General features: G+C 42.1%; 1 protein-coding gene across 1 annotated transcript; it reads left to right on the top strand.

Annotated features, from left to right (window-relative positions):
- Positions 1 to 470: 470 nt before the first annotated feature.
- On the top strand, positions 471 to 20,683 carry LAMP1 (lysosomal associated membrane protein 1). The gene is made up of 9 exons (XM_032100505.1): positions 471 to 599; positions 10,512 to 10,627; positions 11,935 to 12,148; positions 12,253 to 12,414; positions 15,947 to 16,164; positions 17,669 to 17,791; positions 18,705 to 18,774; positions 18,945 to 19,115; positions 19,678 to 20,683. Exons 1-9 carry the CDS (start codon positions 563 to 565, stop codon positions 19,815 to 19,817), a joined length of 1,251 nt encoding a protein of 416 aa, XP_031956396.1. The 5' UTR covers positions 471 to 562; the 3' UTR covers positions 19,818 to 20,683.
- Positions 20,684 to 22,056: the final 1,373 nt, after the last annotated feature.

The following is a 22,056-nucleotide window of genomic DNA, read 5'->3' as shown; positions in this document are numbered from 1 at the left end:
CAATTTTTACCCATGCAAACACACATCCTTAGCAGTCCCTGTTTTGTCTTGGAACACAGGGGAGTTATATGTAGACCTGAGTATATAGATACAACACTTCAGAGGTAACAGACCATCAACTTCCAATGTTTTTACACAGCTGGAACTGAATTGATTCTGTGCGAAACGACCGTACTCGCCTTAAACTGCCTTTAGGTTCAGTGGCATGAAGCATATTCTGGAGGCAATTCGGAACTCAGGCGGCTGACTTGCTCACCAAAGCAGCTCCTCCCTCAGTCCCCTCACCGCCGCTTCCCCCAGAGGAGCGCCTGCACACCCAGCCCCGGCCCCGCCCCGCTCTCGCGAGATCCTCCCCGCTCTCGCGAGATCCTCCCCGCCCTCTGTGGCCCTGGGCACCCGCAGCGCCCAGCCGGGTCACGTGACGGCTAGGCGGGGCGTGTGACGTCAGCGGTCAGATGACCGGCCGGGGCCGTCGCCAGAGCGCCCCGAGCGCGGAGCTGCCGCCCCCCGCCCGCCCGCGCCTCGCGCCCGCTCCCGCCGAGCCCCGTCCCTGCGCCCCGACATGGCCCGGCGGCTGCTGGCGGCGGCCGCCCTGCTCGGTAAGGGGCGGACGCGGGCTGCCTGTGCGCTCGGCGGGGTGGCGGAGGGGGGGGGGGGGGGCGCAGCGGCCTGAGGCGGCCCTGGGGCCGGCGGCGCTGGACGCGGCGCCTGTATCTGGAGACCCGCCCTCCCGCCCGCTGCCGCCTGCTGTCGGCGTTCCCGGGTGCTGACTGACCCGCGGGGTCTCGGGGCTCTTGGTGGACCATCCCGTCCCCTCCCCGCGCCGGGCCCCTGCGGCGCCCGGGAGCCTCTGAGGGCCGCCGAGGTACGAGGGCAACGATGGACGGGAGGCGGCGGCTGCCGGGCTCGGCGCGCTGAACCGCGTAGCGCCCGGGAACGCTGGTCTGAGCACCTGCGTTGGATGTAGGGACCGCGCTCCGGGAAGAACCTGGAAACACGCCTGGAGCACGAGGCGTGGAGACGCGGGAGCTACTGATGTCATTGCTAGGAAGCAGCATTTTCTATAAGGCATGTAATGCTCCCTTGCTTAATGGCTTTCTTCCTGCCATATCTTGAGTAAAATACGAAACGTGTCTGGAATAGAGAGATTTCAGTGCCTTGATGAGAAGGTTTGTTAGGGCAGCAAGGCTGTTTTACGAGGAAGTGTGTCTTGCTTGTTTACTGATAACTACCTTCTTGCTTTTGGTTTCTTGTCTTGAAAGCCACATCACACAACACTTATCAGGTTTCTGAGATGTGGCTTTGGCAGCAAAGGAGACTTGTTCAGCAGCTGGCCAAAATACTTCCCAAATAAAACAGCAGTTGAGAATGCTTATCTGCCATCATTTTTGGGATATGACGGTCTTTGCGACTCCTCTAAGGTCTCTTTGGTAGTAAATATCGTTATCACCATTGACCGTACTTCAGTTTCACTGAGCCCAGAAGATGCCACTCGCAAAGGGCACTGAGCGGTTCAGATATCTAGCCCTTGTGAGCCAGTGTAGTGAGCACAGTGACTTACAGTGCTCCTTGACTTGCTTTTTAGGGTTGGCAGCTGAAGTGTCGTTGAACTGGTGTTATAGTGGGAATTACTTGTATAGTTCATTTGATATAGTTGCGGCTTAAATGAAGATCTGCTTTACAGTTTGCTTTCAAATCAGTTTTTGTGATTTTTATGTGGTACCATAGTTAATACTTTCTGCCACTGCAGTAGTCTTCCTCTGCTTAATTAGCAGTTATGAGTATCATTCGGTGCATTATCTTTGTCAATTTTTGGCATATCAAATGTGTCAGGTTTCTGCAGCTGAGGCAACAGAATAGTTTATTTTACTAGAGAGTAACTATTTACTGGTAGTCGGGACTTTGTACCAGTGTCTAGTAGCTTAGTAGCGGGGTGTTTCTGCATAACTTTATACTGCAATCTTGGGGGAAGATTTTGTGGTGCAAATAGAGACCCCCTCCTTGCCAGAGTGTGGGGTTTGGGTTGTAAGGTGAGGGGAGAAGAATAAGAGATAATGATAATATATGAGCTGAAGTCTTCAGATATTTTAGCTCATTTGCAGCCTTTTAGTCATCTGAGTGAACACTGATTAGGATAAAGTAATGGTCACAGGAGAGTGAAAGATTAGCATGGGTGGGGCAGATGTGAAAATTTGTTTGGTGATGCCTTGACTTCGGGACAGTAGATTTTTTTTTTTTACCTCTCCCAGTCTCACGCACTGTTTCAGTTTTCAGATAGAGCAGCAAGCACTAAGCTGAATGTTTCATGTGTCAGCATTGAGCATTTTGCAATTAATTTCCTCATTAATATCAAACATACATATGGAAATAAGAAAACAGGTAGTATAGTGGTAAATGTAAGGAGAGGGGGCTGTGGGAAATGGAAGCACCTCCCCTAAACTTAGCTGCTGCTTTTTGAAATACTGATTAAGATGGTGCTTGTCTGTTGTTGAGCACGATGAGTCAGTTGGGTTGTGTGCCAAACCCAACAGAGCTGCTCGTGCTCTCTGAGACCTAGAGCACCCATAGATTTTTTCATTACTGAAACTCAGACACATCAGAGAACACTTTCCTGAAAATTTAAGATTAGAATCAGACACAGATTCAGTGCAGTAAGTAATTAAGTATTTGAGATTTAGGGAAGGAAAAATTCGTTTTTCAAGGCAGTGTGATGCCTTTTTAGAGGCATTGACACATAATCCACGTGTTTCTATTGCACAACTCTAGTCCAAAGAGGAATTCCAAACCTTGCTACCGATGTAAGATACGTGAGAGAAACTTGATAATGAATTCCAGCCAGTGAGCAATTTGGTGCTGAATTGTTTTTCTGAGGTTTGGCATTATCGGGTGTTTGGAACTAAGACCAGTGTAACTTGGTTTTCACAAAAACGAACTACTTTAACGTTGAGCAACTTTGAAACACTGTTTGTCAAATGCTGCCCTTGACATAGTGTTTGCTTGATTGCTGCTAGAAGTGTGTTGACACAGTCTCTAAGGATCTGAATTAGTGTGTCAGTCATCATGTGATAGGTTACTTGGCTGTGACTTCAGCAGCTTTTCTGACTTGTGAAGTAACTTCTTACTTGCTGAGAACTCTGCAGGTTCCCTGACACGCCACTTTTGAGATGTGTTTCCAAGGTTTCTGGTCAGGCTGACTGAAGAGTTTAATTTTTTGTGTAACCTGCTTCTAGATTTTTCTGTGGCAATTAGAATGTTTTCTAATCAGTAGCAGACAACAAAGTGAAGAATTGCCTCTAAGTACAGAGGAACCTGACTCAAAAGATTGATACTCTATTGCAACATTAACTGCTGTTGTTATCTCTGATAAGCCTTTGTAGGTCTCAAAGATAAAAGCTTATTTCTAGCAAAAGGCACACCTTACCTTTGCTTGTTGCAACTTCAACAGTTTCTCTTTGCTTTCAAAGTCAGCCATGATTATTTGGAAGTTCCTTGAGAAAGCTTGGTGCTGAAATGGATTTCTTGGTATGTGTTCTCTTAAGCTTGGCAGAAGACACTTTTGGGCATGTGAGTGGTGGTAATTACAACAGTTACTTGAAGACTCCCATACATTATCTTGATTCTATATTACATACTTTTAAATGTACCTTATGTTTTGGTAAATCAGGATTCCATGGTTTTTGGGCATCTGACTTCAGGATGGATTGGCATCCCTTCCAGTCTTAGTATAACAGTTTCTTAACCTTCTCTGTCCCTTGACAGCACCACTGACTATCAGTACTACTTTTTCTACTGTTAATTCCAGGTGTGAGGGTCTTAGGAGCACCTTGGCCTTAAGAGTACAGAGTTTTAAATGTGCTTCAGCTCTGTACAGTGGGTACTTGGTCCTTCTCCAGTGTTCAGCCTTGAGCACAGAGGTTCACAGTTAATACACTTGGTTTTCTTGTATTAAACTTCTGATGGCATCTGTTTTCGTACAAGAATTCATTCCATACGATATGCAAACACCTGTATGTCTTTACTTTCCTTGGCAGGGTTAAGATCTACTCTGTAGGACTAGGAGAGTGGTTTTACTCAGGCGGTTAGTTTATTACCTTATTTCCAGTATCCTCTCCTCTGGGGAAGCTTTCTCTTTAAATTGTCACACAGTGCTCCTTTCTTCAAAACATTGTTTGGGTCTCGCAGCTGCCTTGAAGAATGTGTGTTAGTTGTGTGGTGTGATACAGCAGCACTAACCAGAGCAAGTACAAAATGGACTTGTGTGAATGCTGAAAAGGGTCTGGCCAGGGGAGTTTAGCTCTCCCAGTGCACTCATGTAATCATTTGCTGTAGAGCTATCCCAAGACTTCCTTCCTCTAGATAGGAAGCCATAAAGAAGTTTCATGTGACTAAACTTGATGCAATTGTGCAATTCTCTGGTCAGTTGCAAGTGTATGGCTACTAGATAGCCCTTCCTTTTAATGGTTTTGTACTTGTATAAATTTGTTTATAAAGACAGAAATTATTCATCTGCAAACTTGAAGTGAGAAACAAAGTGTTTGCTGCCTTAATGGAAGTCAACAATATCAAAACCATAATCTGAGATTGCGTGAATTTGTCTCTTGGTTGGCAAGGATGCATATTCTGGGCTGGATTGGGAACTCGATGTAATCAGGTGCTGCACCTGCACAATTGCAGCTGGTTCTCTTATGCCCTGAAGTACTCTCATGCATTGAATTAAGCTCTGTTCTCCCTTTCCCCCACCACTGTGCACTCGAGTCCAGCCTTGTCTTCTCCTGCCAGCTTTCCAGGTAGCCAGCATTCAGTCTTGCATGTCCATTGGTGAAAGGTAAGTATAACTCATAATTTTATGGAGACCATCTCACCCCTTGCAAAGTGTTTCGTACATCAAGCCTGTCAAGGGATTTTCCTGCTTTCAGTTGTTCCTGTCTTTTTCTTTCTGTATTATACCAAGGCAGTATAGATTTTGAATCCTAAGGAAGTGATCTTGACTCGGTCTTCTGATAAAGGACTTGCACCAGCTGTCCCTCTGGGAGTGGTGCGTACATTAGAAGACAGAGCATTAGAGGAGAGCATAACTCTTCTGGGATTTTTCCATTCTCTTCTCTGGCATAGATTTAGGAGTCTAAAGTGGTGACTAAGGTTACCACTGTTCACAAAATGGCACTGAGATGACAGGATCATTCTGAACCATCAGAATGAGTAAATTACTGGGCAGTTTGGTTCACATATACAATAGAAAATAAACCTTCTTTAGATAATAACCTGCATTTCTTATCTGCTTGGATTAATGCCCCACAGATAGCAGTCTTCACTGTGTTTGCCATCAGAACACCTGGGCAAAGGTGCAGGGCAACACATCAGTACTGCAACTTAGGTACAGAATGATTATATAGGGCTGGCATCCCTTACCCCCGGAGTGCTGCTGCGCAGTAATTCCAGGGTGGGCTGGAGCTGAGGAGAGTCTGTGAGTGTGACCGGGCCGTGGGATACTCTGAAGCCCGTCAGAGCACGTCCCAGGAGCCAGCAGCTGCGCTGTGCTGCAGCCATGCTTTTCCTCTCAAGCACCGTAGGCAGTTGATAAAACTGCAAACAGTCCCTCCCATCTGTATCTGTATGGCTTAAAGTATTGATGATATGGAATATGTGCCCAGGTGGGTTTGGATGGCTTGCTGCCCTTTATTCCAAGAGGGAGGAAGAAAAACGCTAAAGAAGTTTTTACTTACACAGGAAACATGACTACAGTAATAAACCCCAGATTATACAGAAATAGCTTTTGTATTTTGTTATTGTCAATGTTCCATGTTTCTAATAAATATTGGAGGCAAAGTAAATTATTAACTCTAGTAACTGAAGTCCTCTTTGCAAGCAGATGGTGTACACAATTGCCATTAAATATGCTTGGTTTTCTAGCACACAACAACCATTCATCTCTCTCCCTTAGTAGGTTTCCATTATATGGGACAGTAAATCAAGGGTAGCTGTGTTTGACTAACAGGATTTCAGTTATAAGAAGGTTGAAACCTGAAAGCATGTGCTAGATTGTTTTGTTAGCTTTGTACCTTTCAGCTTAAAACAAACAACTTTATGAGGTGGATTTCTTTAAGATAAATTGTTATACAGTCAGGGAAGTATTTGTTTTGTTTGACTTACTTATTTTATCTCAGAGTATTAATATACTTGGAGGTTTTTTGAGGTAAGTATGTTAGATAAAGAAGGATGCTGGATTTAATTCAAGCAACATCTCTAGTTGTTGCTTTAACAGTTACCTTAAGTGTTTTCTTGCATGAGACTGTAATTGCAGAAATGAGGTATAAAGGGAGAGATTGTCTTACAATTTTCAATTGAAAAGATGCAGCTAGAATAAATATATAAGCAGCCTTTTTTTGGAACTTATTGAAATACAAAGGAAGCATCTGAACCAAGTGAAATTTCTTTGATGTTAGTAAATTTTTGATAATTTCTTTGCTAGGTATCCATAATGTGGTGTTTCCAGCCAAGTGAATAAGGAACCCAATGAAACTTACTTTTTACTATTGAGAAGTTTTGGACCACTGCATTTAAATCTGAAGTACTGCACTTGCTGTGCCACAAGTAGTTGTCAATATAGGGCTGCTCTGCAGTTTATTAAGAGGAACACTTAAAGCCTAAAGTTAAGAATCGGAGGGTTGTATCAGTTTTTGTGTTAATTAGCAAAGAATGATATTGTTATGAGATGTACAAACAATATTCTCAACTTGTAGGTATGCCCTGATAGAATTAAGCAATACATTATGTAACTTCATTAGAAATATTCCCGGGATAGATTGATTCAACATCAGTTTGCTTTTCTGTAGTCTTGACATTTTGACTGTAGGCTCGTAGTGATTGTGGGCTGGTGATGATTCATGCATTAATCACTGCTTGACACTGGAACTGCCTTCACAAAACTCAACAGCTGCTTTCCTGCGAGAACCCAGCGAGCTGTTCCTCTGCCTTAAACTGGCTGGAGCAGAGAATAGGCAGGACCTTCTTTCCTTCAGTGTCTTGATTTGTTCTTCAGTGGTTTTTTTCTAATTTTTCTTTGCTCCTATGTCCTATACATTTCACTTGGTTTCATCTGCATTCCTTCAAGACCTTGGGAGCAGATGATGCTGCAGCAGAGTTTTCTCTGATCACCATCCCTGTAAGTATTGCCTTACTTGCAGTGAAACAGTTCTCACCACTCCATCGAGGACAGCTCAGGGTCTCATGCTGGTTGCATCTGTCTCATCACTGACACTGCAAATCCAGCAGCTGCTGAATATTTCTTAAGATGGACTGGGGTTTTATAGCATTTGTTCCACACTAATGAAATCAGGATTCATGTAATGATGTGAATTTAACCTTACAAAAATCTAGTAGTTATGCAGGTGTTACTATTTAATGTTTATTCATGCCCCTCATTCCGTATTACTTAAACTTGCTGAGGGTGATTTATCAGCTCTTCATTACCAGAATTTGTCTTCCATTTGGTGCTTTCTGGTACCTCTGCATTGTCTGTTGTTCTCTGAATCATCTGTAATGGACAGATCTGTCACGTTTTCATTTAGGTCAGCAACGTTTTTCTTAATTGTTTTTCAGTCTTTTCTTTCCCCTGCATTTCTTTTAAAAATTATTTTTCCTTCATTCTTTTACTACCTGTTACTTGATTATTTTTAGCTCTAAAATTGCCAAGACTTTTAATAGCTATCAAACAAGGGAGTCTGCATGCACACTGAAGGTTTTCATTCTAGCACATTCTTTAGTCATAGTGTTAGTTCAAGGAGCAGTGGATTCTTATTCCCTGCCTCTACACTTTTTTTACGCTCTGCTAGAAATCTTGAGGAAAGTGTAAGCAGCTTGCTTTTGAGAAAACTAGTGCTTGCATAAAATGTAAACAAGTTCCAGATGTAAATGCAAATCGAAGGAAACTTTGCAAATTGAAACTTCCATGTGGAAGAACCTGTTTCTGAATTGCTGGACATAAAGGCAAAGGTAGGACAGTTTTGGTTTGAAATAGGTTTTCTACACTATCTGTTTTTAAGCATTTTCTTTCTTCTGTCTATCTCTGATCTCAAGTCTAGACTCTTCAAAAACTGGGTAAAGTTGAATGAATTCCAGTTTAAGCTCTGCCCTCTTTGGTGAGGGGGGAGGATGTGATGTTGCTAAGGGGAAGGCAACAAGGGAAAATGCTTGCTGGGTGCCAGAGAAATAGTTTCCAATGTGTTCCTGTGACTGATGTGCTTTCTACTGAAGTCCAGCTGACAAAAGTCCAAATTTTCCTGATAATTGTCTTAATACAATTGTACACACCATAGTTCTACAGTGGAAAGTTTTAAAATTAGGATTTGTTTCTTACAAACTTCTTGAGGAGGGAAGCTAGCTAATGGATAATACCTCATCTGGATCTCTTTGCTATTATCAACAGTTGAATGGATTAGCATGTGTGACTCGTTAAGGCTTATTTGCTTGTGATAATGGTTTATGTCTTGCAGCTGTTTATCAGGTTTTCTGCAAGACTGAAGTTGTTGCAAATGCAAACTGGTAAAGTGCTAGCATGGAAATAGTGCAGGCTTATTGCTGTGAGGTTCGATTGGGGGTGGTGGTGGTGACAAATTGGGAATCTGAAAAATAAAAGGCTCTAAAATAAAGAACTGGTCAGGTGCAGGAGCACTGTCAGGTATCCGGTGCCACAAATGAAGTAGGAGATAACCAGCTTTCCAGCTGTTTGCAGCCTGCCACAATGTGTCTGTCTCCTGTGTGAAGCTTTGTTGGCAGTGGACCCTGGTGACCCTGGTCCCAGTCCATGCTGCCATCAGAAGGGATGACTGTGTGCTCCCCTTGCTGTGTGTTCTTGCCCTGTTAGGTCGATACTTTGGGCATTTGTACTCAGCATGCTCTGAGCGTTGAGGCTGGAGCAGAACAAGGGGCAGAAAAGTTTTTCTCTGCTTTTCTCAGCAGCTCAGTCTGAGTTTAGCTTAAACCAGTCAGGAAAACATAACCTCAGTCTGTGTCAAGATCTTAGCCTCCTCCTCCTCTCAAGTGTGGAGAGCATGGTGACAGTAAAGAGAAGTTCTCCTGGCAAGGGTAGCATGCTCTATCATGCTATTTTTGGCAGTGCCTTCAAAACATCTGCAGTCAATCCAAGCTTTCTAAATGCTGCATTGAGTGCACGTACAGCTGAGTGTCCTGGTACAGCAGGAGTGACGGCTGCATGGTGTGCTGCGGGGGGAAGGTGGAGTGTTGTAGGGCGTGCAGGATCAAATAAGCTAAGTCAGGTCTGGCTGAAGATGGTAAAATTGTTGCTGTATAGGGTGAAGGCTGAAGCTGCCTTGAACGCTATGACTGGTGTTTGTTGCATATTTTTCTTATCTCTTAGGACCCAGCAAGTCAACAGTTTTGGGTGGCTTTGCATTTTTATAGATCTGTCTCGGTTTTGAAAGACAGGTGTCTGCTAAGGAAGGCAGAGGCCCCCCTTGAAGTGGCAGATATAACCCCTTTTCCCTCCAAGTTATTATATTTTGAAATCAAGAGCCTTTAGGCGAAGATGTGGGAAATAGGAATAACAGTTCTTTACTATATATATATATATGTATATAACCAGTCAAACAAAACAACAACAACTATGGCAGTAACAGCAAACACAAACCCAGTGCCAGCCTTCTCGGCTGTCAGGCTATTTCCCCTCGGGTGCAGTTCCGCTCGCAGCCGGCAGGGGCGCTGGCGGCTCCCGGTGAGCAGGGCAGGTGCGATGGTTCCCCCGCGGCTGCAGGGGGCGCTCCGGAGCGAGCTCGGGGAGCACGCAGCACCGGTGCCCCGGGATCCCGGGAAGGGATGGAACAAAGGCTTCACAAACCGCTGGGCAGCCGATCCCGGGCTCTCAGGAACAGCAGGCTGGAACGGCAGGGACGAACGCAAATCCCGGGTGGCAGACGAGATGTATCCAGATGGGAAAAACCCACGGAGGCCCAGGCAGGCAGGGCGAGCAGGGCTACAGCGTAGCGAAAGCTCGAAGCAGCAGCGGAGCAGGGCAGCCACAGCTCGGTCTCCAGCAGGGCAGGGAAAGCGGCTTTTGGGGTCCCGGCGTTGTTTCCAGCAGGAAGAAAGAACGGCCAAAAAGAAAGAAGCAGCAGCTCCTTTCTCTGCAGCTTCTCTCTCCGGACGTTCAGAGCGAACTGACCCCACACCCAGGTGTAGACAAAGGAGTAGCCAGGTCCGCCCCACTCCCCTTTTGTCTTTCTTAAGTACAGCTATTTGTCCCCTAGCAACATGCATATGGGAGAAAATTCCTTTAACAGAGAAAAAACAGACTAAACTAAAACCCCAACAATGAGGTGTTAAATTTGTCTTCTGTTTGTTAGTGATGTTGAAGGTAGAGACTGTTAATGCCCAAGTTTCCAAACTCAGTTGCTTAGGTTGTACTCCCAAAATATACAGTTGTACATATTTGTCTCTTTGGGATCAAAAATGCAAATTTATGTGACACCAAGTTAACCGCTTTTTATTTTTATCAGGCTTTTTACAGGCTTCCTCTTCATTTGAAGTGAAAGATTCAAGTGGTAAGGTCTGCATAATTGCTGATTTGACAGTAGCCTTCTCAGTGGAATACAAAAACAATGGGCAAAAACAGGTAAGGGCAGTGAGTATCTTACTGCTTGTCACTTATTAGCATTTTTAGTATTTATAAAATGTGTGGTATTTCTGCACATGTGCAGTATTTAAGCTTTCAGTGAGTATTTTTATGCATGATAAACTGCTTCAACAAAGATTTTTACCCTCCCAATCATGTCGCATCAGCTTTTCTTTATTACGGATGCTTCTTCTAATTAAACGGCAAGGTTAAGGCTGCCTGAAACAATCACAAACAAAACATTTGAAATTACTTTTGTGCCTGAAATTCCACACCAGTCCTATTGATGACTAAAATGGTTTTCACTGGAACTGTAAAGGCAAAAATACTATGAATTCTCTTTTGGTAACTTGGTCACACTCACATGGACTAAATCTGAACTGAAATGGCTGTTGGCATGTAACTTTTAAACTTTTTAAACTCCGGAAGTCTGTGACCTTCCTACTTAGCAAATCTCTAGATTTCAATGTATCTACAGACCAGTGCAGTGCTTACAGACTGTTCCATATTAACAGCAAAAGCTTGTTAATGGAAAATTAAGAATTTGGTTTAACAAGTAGGTTTTCTGATTTTTTTGTATCTTCACTACTGAATAGGAATTGTGGATTATTTATAATCTTATTGCAGTTTTGGGTTGTTGAAATAGATTTTTTTTTTTCCTAGCCATCAGTGTAATACAAGGTTAAAAAAATCCTACTACTTTGCCAGTGGTTCACTTGCTATGTGTGATTTGAGCTGAGCCTTATATTGTATAATCCACGTTTTCAATGGTGATGCTGGCGCTCAGAACTGACATCTTTCATAACATGCTTTTGTCTGTTTCTTCTTGTAAACAGTAAGCTCAAAACTTCCAAGTAAATGTTGTATTGGTCTTCAGATACCGCATTTCTTCACAATATGTAATAAATTCCAAGTATTACAGTCAAGCTATGTAAGGATGTACCATTCACTTTTGTTCTTGCTCAGCTGTACTACAAGAAGCAAAGCTTAAATTCTCCCATTTTCACGTGTCCAGAGTTTGCAAGATTTGATTCTTGTAGTACAGAAGTACCTGCAAATTCATATTGCTAGTTTAGGAGGAAAAAAAGTCTAAGAGGTGCTGTGAGTATGTACTGTTTTGTACTCCACTTTCAGAGAGCAAGATTCTTAAATTTGAACGCCAGTAACATGCTGCTTGCTATATACTGGTATATAAGTAGACATCTTATAGTACATATTAATGTCTGCTATATGTTTGTAACAGTTTCATAGGATATTTAAAAAGCTCTTAGGAAAAGCTTACATGTGTTTTCTTTTCTACCCCGCAGTTTGTACACTTTTTTCTTCCGCAAAATGCTTCAGTAGACTCACAGAGCTCATGTGGTAAAGATAACGCATCTCATCCAGTTTTGATACTGGATTTTGGAGCAGGACATTCGTTAAGCCTGAATTTCTCAGAATCTGCAGACAAGTACCAAGTTGAAGAGTTAGTTTTCCACTACAATCTGTCAGATGCAACTTTATTCCCAAATTCAACTGCAGGTAAAATGAAAACTTCCTGTTGTTGTTGTGTAACCCTTCCAGATGTAATACTGAGTCATTTCTTTAAATACTGGTACGTACTAATGCAATGTATCTTTTTACAGGAGTTGTGAAGACTGTATCACATAAAAGTGTTATTCAGGCACATAGGGGCACAAAATACAGATGCACCAACTCCAAGCACATCAATATGAAGGCTGTGAATGTTACTTTCAGCAATGTCACTTTGGAAGCCTATCTCACAAATGGCACTTTCAGTGTGAACAGTAAGTATCTTGTAACAGAAAATGTACTTGATGAGGTAATATTTCCAATAACAGGTTATTTCTTTTTAAGTCCTGACTAATCATATTAAAGCGGGTACAAACCGGATCTGAAGCTCTGATAACAGCATCTTTTGAAATGAATGGACTTGCATCAGGTTTTCTCTGTAGGATGTTGGAATCCGTGATTAGGAGATAGTGCCCTGGGTTCCCATGGGTATTGTACTGGGCTGTTCATGAGTGTGGGTGTTAAACACATGCTGCAGTAGGTTGAGTGGTCACATGGCCAAAATCCTAGTTTAAGAAGTATCTGGTAACTTCCAAGCATTATGGCCTCTACTGAAATAATTTGATCTAGTTACTGTGTGCTCTGGAGAAAATTAGTGAAATAATGGCAGACAGTAGAGAACTGATCTTTAGGGAGCAGAAATGTACATCTTCCTACAGGAGATTTTATGTCAGCTGTAACAGTCAGGTTTTTCTCTTTCAGGCGCGATCACGAAGTGATACTTTTATCCTGATTGCTTGTACTGAAAAACAGTGTGGAATTTTACTTCAAATTATTAAAGGCCAATTACTTCATGATGTGTTCATGTCCTTTGCTTTTATGGCAGCACTCCACAAACACAAGAGAGCTGTATAAGCTGATCACCCATAATATCTTAAGGAGTGATAAGTCTTTGCCTTACTTTTAGAGTCTTCATCTTCCCTGGGAAATGTAGAACTTTTCTTTAGCTGTTAATCCCATTTATGCACCTGCTAAGTTGAAACAAATACTAGAAACTAGGGTAGCCCATGCTAGCATGGAATGGATACAATGAACAAGTGCCTTCTACTGGAGTATCTCTACCTTGTCCTGTTTCTGTGAAAAATACCTTGCCTGATGCATGATAATAGAGGCATTGACTTCTTTTATGGCTGCTTCACATGACTGGCTCAGATTTGTGCATATCATTTCCTTGGTCAAACTCTTCCATTCAGTGAACTAGTTTGCAGTAAAGATGTGGACCTACATTAATGCTTAAAAAAACCCATACCAAACCCAGATTTCTATTACTGCAATCTTCAGAACTCTCTTTTTTTAAAATTATGAAACTTTGATCTGGTTGTTTTACCAGGTAAGTATGATAAGTGATCATTTATCAGCAGGCTCAAACATAAGACATGATTACTGGGAAAAGCTGATTTTTAACTTCTACAAAACTTCAATAAAATCTCCCTATGTAATACTTTTCTTTAAGACCTTAAGATCTGCTCTTATATAGTCCTCTAGTTAAAAAAAGTCAGTATTGCATTATTTCTGGAGAGTGTTTCTTGTGGAATGCAAATTTGTCAGCATTTGCTTTATTTTCTATTCCTATGCTTCCTTCTCTTTTTTAGATAAACATAAATGCTTTAAACTTGTCACAGTCATATTCTCTACATTGCTTTTTTCTATCCTGTAATATCACTGATTTGATGAAACTACTGATTCTTAGAAAAAAGATGTGAAGTTCTGTGATTGTGATCTGACACTAGTCTGAGTTCAGGGATGGAGGGGGATGTTATTTTGTGGTTTTGTTACTTCCACATTCCTGTTATTCATACTGCCATGTGCAGTTTTTTCTTTAAATTATTATCTTCCCTAAGTTTTTATAACAGTGTTGGATTTGACTTTTCCATTCCTAGTGCACAATGAGTTAGCTCTTTAGGTTTTCTTTCAATCCTTTTTTTTTAATACTTTTTCTTAGTCTTCTTGACCTGAAAATAATATTGTGCCCTCCAGATCTGTTCTTTCCCTCCATTCTCATTGGCTTGAGCCTTCCCCTGTCCCTTAGGCAGCTAGTTATTGATAATCTTTAGATCTGCAATTTTCCCTTAATATTTTCTTTCTCTGCAAATCTTTAATGAAAGGATATTTCTGCTGGTGATCTGTACAAGGCTCACTGAAGGGCAGAAGAGTCAATATTCAGTGCATCTCCATAACTAGAAACAGTGACTTCTGTCAGTGTACTAGAAGTTAGTGACTGAGGGGATGGTAGTGCTTATCTGGAGCTCTAAAAGGGAGGCTTTGATTTTCTCTCTGTTGGTAGTTTTGCCAGCTGCGTTCCTGTAACTGTTGAGAAAAGATGAAAGAATCTGTTTCATCTTCTGATCTGTCCTGAAGAGCTACTAGAAACTGCTCTAAATCAGTTCAGTAAAAATAATGTATCAAAACTCCATCTAGGCTAAACTTCCACTTGATGTGATTTGGTTGTTTCTATCTCTGCCAACTTAAATAAGAACCTCTATGTGTTGAGGTCTTGCAGATAGAGGGTAATTCTCCACTGAAGTACCCAGAAGGTTGCTTTTTTGGTTTGTTAGGAAATGATTGCATTTTGGGATCAGACCAGTATCCGTCTACAAAATACAGGATCATTCCTCCTTCATCCGCCTTCATTCTACTCTTTGACTTTCCAGCAGTGGAGTAGAAATAGGAAAGCAAGCTATGTTAGAGTGTGTGTGACTTCAGATGGTGTGATTAGAGTTCCTCTTTCTGAGCTGTAATTGAAAGTCAAGCTGCTGTTTAAGGCTATTTATTAGGTGTCTGGTATCTGCAAGATATGTATGCATTAAATTTTAGAAGTAGGCCCTTTGAGTCAGAGTTGATTGTTGCTGCAGTTGTTGTTGTCCTTAAAAAGTTGCAAGTTGTTATCCCTGGCATGTGGAGATTACCTTGGCTTGGAACATGGAAGCCTCTACTTTAGTAATGTCTTTGTTATGACCTTTGGTTTTGGCTTAGATGTTCAATGCAGGAATCTTCTTGGCTCCCATATCAAGTTAAGATCTTGCTGCCACATGTTTCCAACTGCTCTGGCAAATAAATCAGAGTCACTGTTCCCTTGGAAGTTGCTGCTGGACCGGATGAAAAGAGAAGGTGAACTTCCACACCTTCACAGCCTTGTTGACCCCATGGAGGTTGGCTCCTTGTGCAGGACTGAAGGGAGGATGGATGTGAGAGGATCCAGCAGAAAACTTGCCATCAGAAGCAGTGTTTTAGAATCCCCTTGTTAAGGAGAGAAGAGCCACAGCAATATTTTAAGGCTGTGTGGGTATTGCCAGAATAATGAGATTGAGGGGAAGGAGAACACATCTCCTGGGATCACACATCCTACTTTTAACAGTAGACAGGAGAACTGTTCCTCTGCTTTTCCTTGAGTGATAGGGATCCCAGCCTGGCCGTGAACAGACAGCAGGAGCGCTGGCTCTGTCAGATTTATCCTGACCCAAGAGCAAAGCAGAATGACAGATGAGAATGAAAGTGGATGTGGTCACCATGAACTTCAGTAAATTACCAGCAGAGTTGTCGTTTTCACGTGCCAGGCTTTAAAAGGGTGTCAAACTTTGCAAAAAGAATTTAGGTAATACTTTAGCATTGTGTTTCTGAGCTTTTATTATCTTTTATTAGGAAAAAAGCTACTTGAAATTGTGTCTTCCTTTCCCTTGAGGATTGAAAAGGTAGATCATCCCACAGCTTCATTTTGTTTGGTAATGACTGTTTTCCCTTTCTCTGCAGCGACGGAATGTGCTGAAGATATGGTCTCTACTACTACTGTAGTGCCTACAACTCCTAAGCAGACTACTAGCCAGGTTCCAACAACTGGCCCAGCACCAACCTCATCACCCCCAAATCCTGCAGTTGGTAAATACAATGTGACTGGTCCAAATGGAACCTGTGTACTTGCTTACATGGGCTTACAGCTTAATATCACCTATCCAAAAAAAGATGAAAAGGTACATTTTGATTTTTGTTTCTTCAAAGCCTTCAAATTTCTTCTTTGGGGAAGACTTGGTAAATTATTATAAACTAAACTTTTTCTTTAAAAAGCCCAGGTATTTATGTTCATCCATCATTTTCCTCTATTTGAATTGCTTAACTTGGTCTAGACTAGTGACATTTCAAACACTTCTACTGAAAGTGCTTCTTAAGGATTTTTCCACTCACTAAAAGCAGTATTAAACTGTTTTATTAAACTGTTGAATTCAGGAAGTGTATATGGTCATTTAAGAGAAGTAGTAACAATTATCAAGATATGAGATGGGGAATCCTGTTACCAAAGTTGCAACTGAAACAAGATTTTTAAACTGTTCAATAAAATACAGAAATTTGGCCTGAGGCATAGAAATAGTAAATGACTAGTAGAAGGGAAAATTACTCCTGTAAAACTATAGTTTACAGTTTACTACTGTAAAACTGTACTCTGAAACAAGCTTGTGACTTAATTACCTTCCAGCCAGCACTGAAGATGTTTGGGTTTGACTTTGATGCTTAAAAGCTACTTAACAGCTGATTTTAATAGTAAAAAAAAAAAAGAATAAACCATGGTTTATGTAAGATCCAGCCCTAGCACAGGTTCTTTCCCTCCACTATTGGGCAGAGCCCAGCTTGCCAGCGCTGTGGACAAACCCAAAGTCCCAAAGGGACTGTTGAAGATCCCCAGTAGGAAACAATAGTGTTGCAAAAGAAACTACTGCATTTATTTATGATGTTGATGATGACTGAGAGGTAAAATCATGCGCACTTATAGCTGATCTGTGGCTGTAGTGTCTTGTTATGATGATAGCTGTGTTTTAGCCACCTTAATTGTGTGAAATTCCATGATGCTGGTGTTCTGGTTCTGGTGGAACAACTGATTTCTAGTGTAATGACAGGTGAGGAAGTGGCAAGTAGGTTTTCCAAAGTCACATGAGGATCAGCTAAGAGTAACTGTGAAAGGTTTCTATTTAATTGTTTGGCAAGTGCATTTAACCCACAGCCTTCTGCAGATGCAAGACCGTATAAAATCATGAACCATGGGCACAACTAAAGCATTTTGAACTGAAATGACATGCAAGATGATTGTGCTGACAGGTGGTTCCCTTAATTGCTTCTACCTTACGTCAAAGCAGTATTTTATAGCATAAAAAATGCCCTCTGTGTAGTGTGGTGGTTCTTGATATTTTTCCTTATGCTGCAAGGACCAAAGCAGTTTGTGTGGAGAAAGCAGTGGGTTCTTGGCTGCAGCCAGCCAGGGCTGCAGAAAGCTTTGTTAGATGTGCCCTTAGTTGTCTGGCAGCCTGGTAATTCAGGTGCAGCCTGCATGGGTCTGTAATGTGCACACGTATCTGCCCTGGTGTCTGTGACATAGGGCAAACACAACACTGCAGGCATGTGGCACAAGCCAGCTACACCTCGACTGAGTGTCAGGTGATGTGTTAAGTCTCTTCAAGTGTCATAATTGATCCTCTTCTCTGACAGATGGGTTTGTATTTGCTGAATCTCATACCACGGAATACAACTTTTTCTGGGACATGCAACAATACATCTGCCTTGCTGAATCTGACTTTTGAGAAAACGAGGGTTATCTTCCAGTTTGCATTGGTAAGAGTCTCTGCACCAAGCATGTAGGGCCTGCAGGACTTTCCATGTGGGAAAACTAACTGGGGCAAGTGCAAGAGGGAAAAAGACACAGCTACAGGAAGGGGAGTAACTAATTCCTTTGGTTTTAATACTGGGCATTAGTGGGTTTTATGCTTGGTAACCACTGTGAGAAAAGAATGTTTATGTATATACGCACACCTACATGTGTACACAGAAAAGTATTTTGTTTGGAATGGGAACTTCCTTGAAGATTGTGTTGCTTACTCATTAATGCTTCTTGTTGAAACTGGGAAGAGCCTGTGACAAGTGGGCATCTCATCTAATTTTAAGCCTGGAGCTAGATTTAAGTCCTCATTAATATTCTGTGTACAGCCCAAAGGCCAAGTGTGCTTGTTTTCTGGTCTCCTGTGATGGTTGGGAATCCTGTTTCCCACAGCCCTGCCCCCGGTGTTGTATTGGAGCTGCATACCTTTGAGGACTGAGTCCACTGTGTTTGTCAGAGCTTCATGCTCCTTTTAATGCTGATCACCTTGAGCTGTTGCTGTTAAATGACTCTCTGCAGCTCTGGGGGGGGGTACCAAGATCACTGCATGTAGGCTGCTTACGGAATGGGTGGGACTATGCCTGCAGTGTGGAAGTCAAGTCAACAGTTTGGGGGTGACAAGGCCCCCTTTCTCTGCCTCTGTGCCCTCCCACAAAATAATCTTCCTTAAGGTGCATACTTTGTGAAGCTTTTCTCTCCTAAAGTCCAACTAAGCACCTCCTCGGGATGCTAATCCCATTTGTGGTCTATGCTTTGAAAACCTTTGTCAAAATGCATGCAGAATGGAACCTGAACAGCTTGTGTTGTACATCATCAGCTTAAATGACAACTACTGATTTGTTGGTTTTTGGTTGTTTTTTTTTTTTAAAGAATGCAAGTGCTGAAAAATTCTTCCTGCAAGGTGTGAGTGTAAGCACGACTCTGCCTTCTGAAGCAAAAAGTAAGGACTTCTAAGAAATCTATTCTCTGAGATTACTTCTATAGATATTAAGGGTAGCCTGCATTAAATAATGTATGAGAAATGTTGGGGATGAATGTATCAAATTTCAGCTCTATGAGCTTACAGCTCCTGCTCTTCAGGTTTATATAATAGGACTTTCTCTTACACAGATCCAAAATTCGAAGCATCAAACAACAGCATAAGTGAGCTGAGAGCTTCAGTTGGGAACTCCTACAAGTGCAGTTCCAAGGAGAACCTGCAGGTCACGGACCAAGCCCTTGTCAATGTATTTAATGTTCAGATCCAGGTTTTCAAGATTGATGGAGACAAATTTGGGCCAGGTAAGAGGTTTGCATTTGGCAGCCCCTGTCAAACCCAAGACTTGTGAAGTATACTTCAATATAACATTCTGTAGTCAAATGTCAGCTTGTGGGTGCTCTGCTTAGTCTCTGCATGCCCCACTACAGATGATGTGGGGGCTGATTAAGGTGTCCGAGTTGAGGCTAGTGTGAGAGGTATGTAGAAAGCTTTGAAACAACCAGAGAAGAGTGAAGGAAGGGTGCTACCTTTCCCTCCAAACTGTGTGCAGACAGTTGTGTGAAAGGGGCAAACCTGTACCTTGTGACTATGGTGAAAGCAAAATGATTGTGGGAAGAGTCGTGTGGATATTTATGATGGCTCTTGAGGAGGAAACAATCAGTATAACCTCCTTATTATGTACACACCTGGTACTAGAAAGACTTCATCCTGAATGGTCATAGTTAGTGGACTTGGCTTCCTTTTTCTTGTTGGTAAGCTAGCTGAGCCAGTTTTATCTTTGCTGAGAGCAGAATGCTGAAGTTCTGGATGTAGCCATCTGTTGCTGCACTAGTACCTAACATGGATGTTTTTCTCTCTCTTCAGTGGAAGAATGTCAGCTGGATGAAAATAACATGCTGATCCCTATAATAGTTGGTGCAGCCCTTGCTGGTCTTGTTCTAATTGTCTTGATTGCTTACCTGATTGGCAGAAAGAGGAGCCATGCTGGATATCAAACAATTTAATTACTTGCACTAAAATCCAGTGTAGATGAAAAGCAATTGCAAGAGGCTGGGGGAAAAAAATTGCCCCACATTTCCCTTGAACCAGTTGATATTGTAAGGTAACATCTTTTCTTGCAAATTGCTTCTTTAAAGTCTGCTTTATTAAATGTGAAATCATCTTGCAGCATTTAACTATGCACAAAAATAACTTCTGAAGATTCTGGTGTTTAATTTTGCTAACTAGTTTTAATATTTACCCACTTAGAAACAAGCTGAAAGTTTTTAAGGGTGCGTTTTTGGAATTGGCATAAGACCATGTCAGCTATGGATTCCAGAGAGGGATGTTGCTAACTGACTCAATTTCAGAACTCTTAACAAAGGGAAAAGGTTCATTATTTGCACCGCTGCCATTGAGCGATGATGTTAAGTATACTGATGATGCATTTAAAAAAATTAAGTAACAACTGACAAAATTGAGATTTAAAATCTGAACTTCACCTTGTCTCTTAGGTGTGTATTTTTTACTAAGCTTTCAACTCAATGCCTGGCACATGCAGGGTGTGAACAACGCAATACTCAAACCTTACAGGAACTCTTTATGATTGGACAACTCCCCTGTTTGATATTTTTGATGCTATGCCAGCTCGTTAGGAGCTGGTACTTTTTTAAATGGGTGTTATTTTTATTTACGTTTTTTTGTAAAGTGGTTTCAGTCTATTCTGTTGGAAGGTTCAGAGAGATCCTGTTACTGCACATGTGTACAATATAGATCTCAATCTGCTGATTCTCTTGCTTTAAACTTGGCTGGGGGGTTGTACACTTCAAGGATCAGTTCTTATGTATGCATTGCCTGTAACAATGCTAATAAAGACACTTTTTTTTCTGTATTTCTTCGTATTGCTGATCATTCTTAAAACCATTTGTTGACCATTTATCGAGTGCTGAAGTACTGGTTTGGCTGTACTTGGGAAGCTTCAAACAATCCTTAGTGTGGAGTTATGTTAAACAAGTGCTTAGGTTTTTTCTTTGTGGCACAAAGGCAAACTTTAATGTGTGTGTGTGTTGGAATTGCACTCCTGTTTTGCACTTTGTGTTTGGCAACAAGGAAGGCTATGTGTTGGTAATCTGAGACCTGGAGAAGGTACCTCTTCTATTAAACTGCCACTTGCTGAGACATGTCAGTACTCCAGTCTGCCTGGCTAAGCATCACTTTCTGACGGTGCTGCTGAGCTTCTCAGTCTAAGGCCTGTGTAAATGATGTTTCATGTTTGATTTTGAAGTTGGCCTCTTACCACAAAGTAGGAAATGCACATCGGCTGCGGGTTGTGTGCCTTGTAACGTGCTGGAAATGAACCTTGGTGTTTAGTGCTTCCCTGACTCCCTCCTGCAGCAAGGCTTTGGTGTTAACAGTACCAGCTCTGCAGGGCAGGAACTGGGGCACACCAAAACATTGCCCAGAACACTCCTGACCATGAGAACCTAATGCGGGGCAGCAAGGCTGGTGTACTTTGGACCAGTGCCCTGTGACCTTGAATGTACCTGGAAGCTATGAATTTTGCTAGTGGTGAATAGTGTTTCCTAATACCTGCTGACATATTACAAGTATGGTAGTGCTACTGTCCTTGTAATTCAGTACTTGAGGGAAAAGGATAGGATAGCTCAATCACTGTTGAGTAGCAGTCTCTAGTTGTCTAGAAGAGCACTCATCTACTTCCTCTGAAAAAGTTGATTTTTTTTTTCCCCCCCTACTGAGGAATGAAAAAATCCCAATTTGCAGGGTAGGGGGAAGCTGTGCTTCACAAGGAACAAAGAGAGCTTGGAGTAAAGTTTGAAAAGGGCTGTGGTGCTAAAAGGTGAGGCTTTCCACAGGAATAACTTGCACAGGGACCATAAACCTCCACAAGGTGCTGATCTCCCTCCAGTCGTCTTTCCTCCTTTCGCCAGCTGGAAGGAGAGGATTTGGCCACGAGAGGGCTCTGTATGGACAAGAAAGCAGTTCCCAGACTCCTGGCCCCAGCAGGGCTGGAAGTGGCCCGGTGCCAATACAAACTTTAGAACTACACACTATCTTCCCCTGTCAAAGAAGTCTGTTCATGGATGTCTTTACAAGTGTTTCTCCTCAAAGTTTTAGGGACACAGGTGTGTGCAATTGTACTACAGTTTTTCTATCTCACACTGCATAGATCAACTGCTAGTGAAGATCACTGCGACTGCTCTCTTGTCCTGCACTTTGCTGTATTTGAGTTCCTTGAGAGCAGTG

This window comes from Corvus moneduloides, chromosome 2, assembly GCF_009650955.1.
Source record: "Corvus moneduloides isolate bCorMon1 chromosome 2, bCorMon1.pri, whole genome shotgun sequence".
Classification (NCBI taxonomy): Eukaryota; Metazoa; Chordata; class Aves; order Passeriformes; family Corvidae; genus Corvus; species Corvus moneduloides.
This window is presented reverse-complemented; position numbering and strand designations above follow the sequence as displayed.